General features: G+C 49.1%; 1 protein-coding gene across 3 annotated transcripts in view; it reads right to left on the reverse strand.

Annotated features, from left to right (window-relative positions):
* NFATC2 (nuclear factor of activated T cells 2) overlaps positions 1 to 12041 on the reverse strand; it is a 176959-nt gene that overhangs the window by 149476 nt on the left and 15442 nt on the right. Inside the window, exon 1 of one of the 3 annotated variants that reach the window (XM_034947643.4) lies at positions 7239 to 7589. The exons of 1 other annotated variant lie outside the window; for it this stretch is intronic. In XM_034947643.4, coding sequence (XP_034803534.2) covers positions 7239 to 7368 — 130 coding nt within the window. In that variant the 5' untranslated portion in view covers positions 7369 to 7589. Of the gene's footprint in view, positions 1 to 7238; positions 7590 to 12041 lie in introns of those variants that run through there. One more of the 3 variants, XM_034947644.3, reaches the window with a different exon arrangement.

Below are 12041 nucleotides of genomic sequence, written 5' to 3' on the forward strand. Positions count from 1 at the left end.
GTCAGAAGAGTTCCCCAGAAATAGACTTTAGATAATCCTCCTGCAACAGGACTCGCCAGGGCTAAACCCACCCACTCTGTCAAAGGCCTGCAGAAGATGACATGAGCAGGGGAACATCCCTTCTTTCCATCCTCTGCCCAACTTAGCAAACAGTCCCTCTCTCCGACCAGCCACCTCTGCGAGTTTGGTCTCTTATTGATCCCCACATCCCCTCGCACAGCCTGAAAGGCTGATTTCCATTTTTCTTTCAGCCAACTTAAAATCCAAGTGGAAACTTCCCCCTTGAAGACAGTGGGGCCTGTGTAACCCTTGGCCGGGGTCAGAGATTTAAAATTAATGCCTTCTTGACTGACAGCTTCTTTATTTATACTTTTCCCCAGGAGCTTTCATTTCAGTGCCATGTTCCCGGGGGTGGGCACACTTCATCAGTGGCCCCTGCCAACCCCCTGGTTATTAAGACATTCCTCCCTACTCCATGGCAACAGAGGTGATGTCACCCATTGCGGATTTTAGACCTGCAGCGCACCTTCTTAGGATTATACAGGTAAACAGCCCCTTTCCATAACCTTTAAAATAACTTTAGCAGGCATTTCAGACTTGGGGTTTTTTTTCCCCCTCATTTAACATTCTCACTTTTGCAGGCATGCCCAAGCAGGTCTGTTTTGATAAGGACCTTCATAAATCCTGAGCTTTGCTGGCCACTTTCTTCCCTTCAGACCCAGCTGAAGAAATGCTCTTTTTCCAAAACCTCAGATTACAAGGTCGGGAGGGTCCCAAATACCAACCCAGGAAAAGCAATCTCCCCACTCTGCATGTGGCTTACAGTCTGCCTTTGGTATATTTCTTCCACAGAGGGAAAAAGCATTAAAGATTCAAGTGCAGGGCTTTAGATCCAAATGCCCAGGAGGCAGGCAGGACCATCCACCGGGATGGAGAAAGAAACAGAAAAATAGCAGAGCTCCCTGTCATTTCTCATTTCTACCTTAGCCAGGAGTTTTCCAATGAGTATAATCCCATTAGGACAGTAGCAAGATACAATTTCTAATTATATAAATATCAACTGTAAGAGGTGAACGTGCACACATCCCACCGTACGAGACACATCAGACAAAGTTAGAGACAGCAGCTCCATACGGTGTCCTGCTGCCCTCCAGGGCCACATCCTGGCTGTGAGATATAGTGCTGATGGCAGGGACCCAGAATGCTCAGTGCCCAAGTTCAAGGCCTGCCCTGCCACTTGCCAATGCAAACTCTCAGCAAAGTTACCTTACCCCCAAGAACCTGATCTCACTGGTCCAGGATGCAGCCTGAGAACTTCTAATGCAGCCAGGACTGAGAGCCCCTTGCCACCTATTCTACATTTTTCAAATGTATTTAACCTGCCACCTGATATGGCTGGAGAGCCTTGAGAACCAACCTGAATAACACTGCTTTAAAGTTTTAGGAGCCTCTACTCCTGATCAAAATCTATGCCACCAAAAGAACACAGGGGCTTGAATTTAGAAGCCAAGATGCCATGTGTTTCACAGGGAAGAGTGAGTGAGGCAACTTCATTTCCTCTGCCTCCCTGCAAGGCCGATGCTCAGTTCTAGCCCTCATTTCACCTTTCCAGCTGCACCTGGAGACGTTATTTGTCCAAAGCAGGCTTATTAAGGCCTGTCCTTAACTCAACACAGAAGGCAATGTCTCTGAATGTCACGTGTGTTTAGTGAACCTGCTTGCTTAGTGTAGAACACTATTTTTAGCAAGCACCAAATACACACACACACACACACACACACACACACACAGATACTGTATCACAGCACCTCATTTGTCCCTATTTGTTTACCAGACTGTGACCCATATTGGCCTGGGGGCCAGGGGAGGCCAGACACCATATCTAATTTGTCCCTATGCCGCTACAGGGCCTGGCACAAAACCAGTATTCAGTGTGTTTGCTGAAAGAATGGGGTTTTAATTGTGCCCTGTGAATGGGTCGAGAGCAGGTGTTCCTACACTGAAGTGCCAGTAAAATTAGGGAATGGGACACAGAAGGGTCTGTGAGTGCTGAGAAATGACATCAAAAGCACGTAGGGGGATATGAGAGGGAGTGGAGAGGGGAGGTGGGGATGTGTGGGTGGGGGGTGCAGGGGGTATGTGGTGAGGGGGTAGTGCCCAGGGGAAAGGGCTGCCCATGTGGAGCATGCACTCGCATCGTGTGTGTGTCTATAGAATCTGCAGATTTCATCAGCTTTTTAAAGGGCTGTGACCTCAAAAGTGTAAGGATCACAGGAATAGACTATAAAACAACAAGCAGTGATCAGAAGGAACCAGTTTTCCTTTCTGAAAGGCCGAAGTTGGTATTAAATGCTTTAGCTTAGCAGAAATTGAAGGAGGGCTGCACCAGACTGTTAAGGCAAAGCAGATGTGAGCACTCCCCACATATCTGTCCCCAACACAGTAACTGGAGATCCGGCATCTCTGGAGGTGACCAGGGATTCCCAGTACCCACCTGTCTCTCTCAGTGTATTACAAGTTGGGAGAAATAAGAGTCCATTGTATTCACAAGCATGCATAAGGGAATTCAGCTTCTGAACTGTCTACTGACAGCCAGCACATCTTCCCCTTCCAGGGTGGGATCAGTGGCCCCATCAGGACTCCCACATCCTTGCCCCCCGGGTCTTTCTGTCACTGTGTACTTGGTTGTCTCCTCCACCAGAAAGAAAATTAAGAGTCTTCTTTGCACATCTCTAGTGAATACATTTGAAACCTAGACAGATAAAATGGATAATTTCCCAGAAAGATAGAGTTTACAAAAATTGACTCCAGTAGAAATAGAAAGTGTAAAGAGACCAATTCCCACAGTATAGAGAAAGCCATCAAGAAACAACTCCACAAAGAAGCACCAGGTCCAGGCGGCTTCACAGAGGAATTCTATCACAGCTTTAGAGACCAGGGAGTCCCAGGGAGACAGAAATTATTCCTGAGCTTAGAAAAGGAAAGAAACCTGAACCTGATAGCACAAAAAATAGGCCAATATGAATATCACTCATGAATACTGAAAAATGCTTAAATATTATCTGATGCCACAACCACCTTAAGAAAATAATACACCAAGTGGAGTCCATACCAAGGATGTCTTCATATAAAGAAATCTAATGTATGCCAACATATTAATAGGTCTACGAAGAATAAGATCATATTTTTCCATAGATGCTAAAAAAGCCTTTGATATAATTCAACTCCCATTTGTAATAAAAACTCTCAGGGGAAAAAAGAAAGAACTAATACTTCCTTTACATAATTCATACACCTCAATTTTAAAGCCAACACTGGAGTCCTCCTCCAAGGCAAGGATGCCCACTGTCTTCACTATCATGTAACACTCTACTGGAGGTATTAGTTAATGCAATTAGACAAGAGAAAACAACAGAGGCACAATTAGAGGCCGTAGCTCAGAGAGGGCAGGATCTGGGTCTCATTCCCCGTTGTGACCCTAGGATCTAACACAGAGGGTGCTCAATAGCTGAATGAGTAAATAAACAATGGCTCATATTAATTGAACACCTCCATTAACAAAGGCAAGGGTTTACTAAACCACTAGTAACAGATCACATGCTGTGTTGATTTAAATGGGTTAACCTATTCAAGGCAGGTAACGGTCCTATGAGGCAAGTGGTATTATTTCAGCCATTTTACAGATAAGCAGACAGAGGTCCAGAGAGGCTAGATGACTTGCTCAAGATCACCTTGTTGGTAAACAAGGTTTTCAATTCCAGCCCTGCCATGGTCCCAGACACCTTGCTAACTGGTTTGCACGTGTCTCTCACCAAATGAGAGAATGAGGACCCTAACACAATAGTTCAGAACACATGGTATGGAGCAACACTGCCTATTTTGGGAAAATTACTTTACCTCTCTGTGCCTTAGCTTCCTCCTCCATAAAACAGGGGTGATAATAGTGCCTGCCTGCTAAGGTTGGAGTGGAATCACATGGGCTAATGAACGTCCGCTACATGCTAAACTCCATAAAATGAGCATCCGACCTCTCCAAAATTCCCTAATTTACCTTCACCAATTCTATCAACAATGTCTGCCCCATTAGCAGTACCTTTCCTTCCTTGGTTTTTGCCAAGCTCGTGCCCAGAGTTAAGGGTAGAACTTTACATGCGTCATCAATATGTTGCCATCTGGGACAAAACCTAATAAAAAGATTAAGGCTAGTGTTCACCCCTGAGGAGTCCCACCATACAGAAGCAAAGAGAGGTGACTGCTATTAACATCTGGGTGACCCAGAGCCAGATGCACATCTGGGGCAGTTCACATTAGCCTCTCAAAGCTTACCATGTCCCTTCTCTTTTTTTGTCTGATTTGTTGGTTTGACACAGGGTTTCGCACTGTCCCATGAGCTGGAGTGCAGTGGCACGATCACGGCTCAGGGCAGCCTCGAACTCCTGGGGTTAAGAGATTCTCCTACCTAAGCCTCCCGAGTAGCTGGGAAGCTGGGTCTACAGGCATGCGCAACTAGGCTAGGCTAATTGTTTTATTTTTTTATTTTTATTAGAGATGAGGTCTTGCTATGTTGCCCCGGCTGGTCTTGAAGCCCTGGACTCAAGCAATCTTCCCACCTCAACTTCCCAAATTGATGGGATTGCAGGCATGAGCCACCACTCCCGGCCACAGCATCCCTTCTCTTTCTGGGTGCTAACTCTTCTGTGCTGCCTACTTCTCAGCAAAGAGTAAGTGCTTTCCAGATTCTGGAGTATTACCCTGTACTCCTTAAGTGTGGGCTTCATGTAGTAACGCCTTCCAAAGAGTTTGAAGAAACTGAGAAAAGCTACCTCTACTGGGTAATCAAGGTTAGCATTAATGATAAATGACATGGATAGTATACTTTTTTTTGTTGTTTTTTGAGACACGGTCTCACTCTTGTCGCCCAGGCTGGAGTGCAATGGTGCCACCTGCCTCACTGCAACCTCCGCCTACTGGGTTCAAGCAATTCTCCTGCGTCATCCTCCTGAGTTTCTGGAATTACAGTGCCTTCCACCATGCCTGGCTAATTTGTGTATTTTTAGTAGAGTTGGGGTTTCACCATGTTGGCCAGGCTGGTCTCAAACTCCTGACCTCAGGTGATTCGCCTGCCTCAGCCTCCCAAAGTGTTGGGATTACAGGCGTGAGCCACCACGCCTGGCTGGATAGTACATACTGTTGATACGATGTGATGAGAAGGGAGCTTTATCTTTGTGGGCTTCCTCCCGAAAACCTAGAGCCCTAGTCTAATGAAGGGATAGTCTACAATACAACCAACACTCCTCAAAACAGCGAAGGTCACATAAAACATTCCCAATCTGAATAAGGCATAAACCTCAGTTAATAATGTGTCAATATTGGTTTGTTGGTTACAATAAATGCACCATACTAATGTAAAACATTAATAACACGGGGAAACAGGGTATTGGGTGTATGGGAACTCTCTGTGCTATCTTTGCAACTTTTCTGTAAATCTGAAACTGTTCCAAAAACTGAAGTTTGTTTTTTTTTTTTTTTCGAAAAAACAGATTCCAGGGCTTTCATTGTGGTCATTTAGATACCCATCTGGTGGCCACCAAGCAGCACTTGCCAAGAAAAACCATAAAAAGTACCTCCCTTCAGATTTGGCTTGGAAACTATTTCCCCGGAAATCCCCCCACCCCACCCGACAAGGAAAATAAAAGCTGATTACCAATCTGGGAGGGGTGTGAGTATTCGTTCCCTGAAAAACATGACTTTAATCTTAATGAACAGAAAGACCACGGATATTAGTGCGGATCGTTTGCAGATTCTTAATTGTATCTTTTCAAAGCAAAAGATGTCCTCCAGATTGCAACTCTAGAAGACTGGTCTCTTCTGTTGGCTAATTGTTTCCATCTCCAGCCAAGACACAAAATTATTACTAATGACCATCTCTGGGTATCCAAGGGGAGAGGATACCCAAAGCTAAAGCAAACCCCTCACCTAACGTGGCCAGAGAGGACACCGATGGAAGCGAAAACTTCATTATCTGCCTAACACAGTGCTTTTGGGAAACATCAGGCCACCAAGCCTCCTTGACAGGCTTCCTCCACGAGCCAGTCAGCACAAGCCCTTCCTACACACTAGATGTAGGCAAGCCCAGAGTGCGTCTGGAAGCTACCAACAGGCCTGCCCCTGAGCCTTCAACAAGCATTGGCTGGGCTGGGCTGGGCTGTCAAAATCAGGAAGCCTGGTTGGGTTTTTTGTTTTTTCCAAGACAACCTGCTAACCAGAAATACACAGTGAGGTTGGGCGTGTGGCCGCTTCCCCCTCCTCCTCCTCCTCCCTCTAACGAACGCTCCTGTTAAACACGTGAAGTGACAGATAAGCATTGGGCCCAGCCCGGGGAAGTCCCCAGCCCCCAGCAACTGAGGGCAGTTGGAGGCACAGAGTGACAAAGTTCAGGCAGAAAGGGCCTGTGTCCTTCTGAATCCATGCTGCAGCTGCCCCTCACCCCACCCCATCCCACCACATCCATTAGGACTAAGCATAGAAGATCACTTAATATAGCTCAGACCAATCCTCTTGTGGGTGATAAGTGATGGGTTCAGCAGCAGAACCCAGGGAGGAAATGGGCCGGCCTTATAATACCAGAGGTTTTAACCCTCTCCAGCATCAGACAGACAACCTCTTCCTCAGTTTCAACACAAAGTCCCGGTCAACCACTGCTCACAGGAGGTGATGGGAGCTGCGTGGCCTCACTTCAGTGCCTGGAGGGAAGGAGCCGCCTCCTACCCTTGATAACTGGGTTCAGCTGCAACCCCCTTCCTTTTTTTTTTTTTTTTTTTTTGCAACCCCTCCCCGCTAACTCCATTCTTCGCTTCCTCACCTCCTCCCTCCAAAGGCACAGAAATCATGTCCCTTGCCCTTTGACAGCCCAGTCCCAGGCAAGAGGCCAGCAGACAGCACCCGCCCCCCAGCCTTGGGACCTGCCTGCCACCTTTTGTTTTGCTGAGAGTGACCCTCAGGGAGCAGTCATGAGCAACCAGAAACTGGTGCCCCTAAGGGGCAAGAGGGAGCCGACCGCCCCCTAAGGGTGGCAGTGGCCACTGACGCCTCCCCTCCCTGGCACCTGGGTAAGGGCACCCTCCCTCCAGGCCCCTTAGGAAGGGGGACGGCTGGAGCCAAGAGGACTCCTGTGCCCAGTCCCCAGGCCTGAGCCCCTGGCGGGCTCAGGGGCCAGGCCAGGGGTAGCCTCCACCGACCTTCGTTCGGATTCAAATACTCATAGTCGAAGAGGATGGAGAAGTCAAGCTCGTCTTGGGGGCTGCCCCCAGGCTCGTGGCCTGGGGCGTCCCCGCCGTCGGGTTGGGGCTGCTGCTCGGGGGCGTTCATGGCGCGCAGGGCAGGAGGGCTGCGGGGCCGGGGGCGAGGGCGGGCGCGGCTGGCTCTGGGACCCCTCGCAGTGGGGCTGGCGGAGGCGGCTCGAGCGGCGGGGTCCCTTTCCTCGTAGGGACGCACGCCGGGTCCGGGGACGGCGCGCCTGGCGCAGCGGGTCCTGGACGCGCCCGGGGAAGCTGAGCGGCGGCGGCGACGGCGGCGCAAGCTTCCTGCTCCGGAGGCACCTGTTGCAGCCCGGGGAGGGGGGGGGGCGTGGAGGCGGGGACAGGGCGGCCAGGCCGGCGGGGGCGGGGCCGCCACCAGGGGACCGGAGGGGAGGGGCGCGCGGCCTGGGCTGGCCGGTGCCGGGAGGAAGGAGGCTGCCCGCGGACCTGACCACACTGTCCCGGGCCACCGCTGGGCGCAGGGGCGGCCGCTGTCTCCCACCCTCCACGGGTGAGTGCGACACGCCCTGCGCGAACCAGGGTCTAGACAAGAAAGCTGCCGCCACTAGGACTTTTGCCCTAAGGGACCCACTGGCCCCACACTTTTTCCTGCTTTTCTTCTCCATGGGGTGGAAGGGGGTATCCACCCCCTTCTATTGCAGACCCGTGTCTCCAGGCGTCTCCGTGTGCCCACGGGGGCGGCATGATTTTCACAATACTTCAGACACCTGCATGGCCCTGAACTCAACTCCCCAGCGCCTAGGAAGGAATCAGACTGACAGCACTAGTCCCCCCCGTTACAGCTATGCCTCCTGGCCACCTACCACGTGCCAGGTGCTGGGCACCCAGCAGGAGCCAGACACTGTTGCCCTCGGAAGCTCAGGCTTTGGTAGTGGGAGAGGCCTGAAGGAGAGAAACAGGACAAAAAGCATCTCCTTATGGGGCCAGGAGAGAACTCACCAGGGTATGGGATAAAGGTTGGGGTGGCTTTAGTCCCTTGGGTGGTCAAGGAGGACCTCTCTGAGGAGGTGACATTTGAAGAAACCTGATTGATGAGGCGATCTTGGGGAAGTGTGTTCTGGCAGTGAGAACCAAAACACAGAGCCAGAGCTCGAAGGGGCTGGGTGTGCTGGAGGGAGAACGAGGAGTACAGTTCTGATGGGGCGGTTGGCAAGTGACAAACACGCCTGGCTGCTTGTTTAAAGCATGATTCCCAGGCCCCTCCCTGGAGCTTCTGATTCCATAAGTCTGAATACAGACTCGTGAATGTGTATTTTTAATTAAGCACCCAAACGTGAGCATTAATGAACAGGTACATTTGGCAAACACTGCATAAGGACCCAGTAACTAAAGAACACCCTCCAATAAAACTCTGCCAGGGGGCTCCACCAACTTAGCTGAAGTTGGAAACAGACTCACAGAGGTAGAAAAGATCAAAACAGCGGTCTTCAACCCTTCCCACATATTAGAATCACCTGGGACACCTTTTTAAACTCCCGTGCCGGGCTGCAATCCAAACCCACTGAAGCAGAATTCCTAATTTTTATTTTTTTTATTTTTTTATTTTTTGGAGACGGAGTCTCGCTCTGTCGCCCAGGCTGGAGTGCAGTGGCGTGATCTTGGCTCATTGCAAGCTCTGCCTTCTGGGTTCACGCCATTCTCCTGCCTCAGCCTCCCAAGTAGCTGGGACTACAGGTGCCAGCCACCACGTCCGGCTACTTTTTTGTATTTTTAGTAGAGATGGGGTTTCACTGTGTTAGCCAGGAAGGTCTCGATCTCCTGACCTCGTGATCCACCCGCCTCGGCCTCCCCAAGTGCTGGGATTACAGGTGTGAGCCACTACGCCCGGCCTGAAAATTTTTTTAAACTTCAGATGAATCTAAGGTGCAGCCAGTGTTGAGGATGAGAAGATTAGACAGGAGAGGTCTTAAGATCCTCGTGAGAACCACAGCTTGACCTCAAGTGATTCGAATCCTTCCCCATGTGCCAGGAGGAATTGAGGACACGCATTCTTCAGGGGAGCCATCTCAGCTCCATTAAGGGGATTTGTGCCAAGCCATCCATCATTCCACAAATATTTATTGAGCACCTGCCTGGCACTGCCACAAGACATTGGGGATGCAACCATCAACAAGCCACAGCCTCTCCCTTCATCATGCTTATGCCCTGAAAGCAAAGTAGCACAGTTATGAACGGGGTTTTCAAAATTAGACTCAGACCAGTGGTTCTTAACCCAGACTACACATTAGAATCACCTGGAGAGCTGTTAAAATTTGTATTCAACTACCTGAGCACCACCAGACATCGATTTGATCAGAATGTTTGGGGTTGGGACTTAGGCATCAGTATTTTGTAAAAGCTCACCAGATGCTTCCAATGTGTGGCCAGAGATGAGAACCACTTTGGTTTAGACTCAAACTCTACTGCAGGGGCCTGGGGGCTGGCTCAGGAATCATTTCAGAGTCTTGGGCAGCACCTCCTTGTTGTCAGAGCATAAAGAAATTCCAGCCTTTGTTTCCTAACTATAAGCACTTCTATGCCATGTGTATCCAACAAGCATCTTGGGGGCAGCTGATGCATTTAGGTGGAGGAAGGAAGAGTGAAGACCCCAGCTAGGATACTTATAGACAGGTATCTAGAAAGAGACGGATTCTTCTGGGTCCTTATGACAGGGACCCAAGGTCCAGATGATGAAATTTTGGCCAATAAACAAGAAAACCAGGCTTCCCCTGTGATTTAGAAAAGGAGAAAAGCTAGGAATGCCTCCCCACATCCTTTCTCATCCCTCCATCCCATAATTATTAAGTTCCACTAAATCTAGTGGACATTTGTTGATTGTGCCTACCCAGAATAATTCCTCCCTTCTTCTCATAACAGCACCCCAGTGTGTTCCTTGGGGAAACTACTCTAAACATAATCTTGGTAGAGCTATCAACCCAGCTGCCCCACCTTCCCCAAGCAAAGAAGTGGATGAATGACCCAGACTGCGCCAATCAGAGAATTTTATCTCCACTAACTAGCCTGAGATCCACTAAGGCAGGGGCTATGACCACCTCATTCGCAGCTTTATGTGCAATGGATGTGTGGATAAATGGAGGATGGATAAGTAGATGGATTGATGGATGGGTGAATGGAAGATGGATGCATGGATGGAAGATGGATGGATGGATGAATAGATGGGTGGATGGATGGATAGGGGATGGATGGAAGAATGGATGGATGATGGAGGAGTGGATGGAGGGTGGATGGATGGATGGATGGATGGAGGATAAATGGATAAATGGATGAATGAAAGATACATGGATGGATTGATGGAGGATAGATGGATGAATGGATGGATGAAAGAGTGAATGTGTTGCACGGATGAGTGGATCCATTAATCAATGGAAGAGTAGATGTTTGCCTGGATGAATGTAGAGTTTGAGTCTCCTTAAAATCCTTAGAGTTTTCTTTAAGGGTCCTCCACCATGAGGCTTACCCTGGCCACCCAAATGCTACGGCAAGAACCTAAATTCTTACCCCAATTCCACTTCCTCTTCAGATACCCAATGATAAAATGAGATATTAAAGGGAAGATCACTTTGCAACTGATCAAGTGCTACAAAAATTTCAGCCTGAGGCAGGACAGTTCAGGACAGTCTAACTGCCTTTGTTGTCCCTCTGAACAGTGGATATATTTTCAAAGCTTCTAGGATTTGGAGTCGGACTATTGTAGTCAGAGTTCTTTAAAAGGAAGTGCTTCAGACTAGGTGCCAACCCATAAAAGAGTTTCTGCTGGACAGTGGGGAGTAAAAGGGTCTTCTTCCCTAAGGGTTACCTTGAAGGGTGGGAGTTTGGGCTGGGGGAAAGGCATCTTTTCAATTCAAAAATAAATAATCTGTGCTCTTAGGAACAAGGTCCAGGAGCAGAATGCATGACCTTTATGCATCGAGAGTGACTCTGGGAGGTGGAGGGATGGAGGTGGGATGGTGATCTTCACAGGGCATCGCTGTCAACTTTCTCTCTATCCTGTGTCTGACCTCCTTTGGACACCCTGGCCTCTGAGTTTTTCCCCAGCCTCTCCAACCGAAGTGCAACAGAAAGCTAGTGAAGCCACTGAGACTTTGAAACTTCTAGCACACATTGGTACTATTTGACCCTGGCCCAGGAACTCAGCTCCCTTCAACATGCACTTAACCCACAGTCTAATTACAGACTGAGATATGTGCCGTGAAAGGCAAGGAGAATGTGTTACAGAGCTTATGTCAAGGAAAACTGACGTAGACAGGGAATTCAGATAAGGCTGCCCTAGGGAGGCGATGTTTAAGCTGGGACTGGAAGGTTGGTAGAAGTTAGTTAGGGAATGATGAGGGGAGGTACTAACAGAGCGATGAGGGAGTATGTGTAAAGGCTCTGAGGCAGGAGGAAAGTATGAAACGATGGAGGACCCGAAAGAAGACAGGAGTGGCAGGTGCTCAGGGAAGGATGAGAAGATGGTGTAAGATCAGGCTGGGAGGTAAGTGGGGCCCAGGAGACCATGTTGAGAGTTTGGGACCTGAAAGCAATTGGGAACAACTGGAGAGTGTTAGGCAGCACATGACAGAATCATAGATGAGTTTTTAGATGATGGCTCTGGGTTCTCTGAGGATGAGAAATTGCAGGGGCAAGGGTTGAAGCCGGAGGACCAAGTAGATGGTTCTTATAGCCGTCCAGGCAAGAGATAATGGGGGTGTGGACTACAGAGACAAGTGGTAGCCATAGAGA

The sequence above is a fragment of the Pan paniscus genome, chromosome 21 (assembly GCF_029289425.2).
Source record: "Pan paniscus chromosome 21, NHGRI_mPanPan1-v2.0_pri, whole genome shotgun sequence".
NCBI classification, from domain to species: Eukaryota; Metazoa; Chordata; class Mammalia; order Primates; family Hominidae; genus Pan; species Pan paniscus.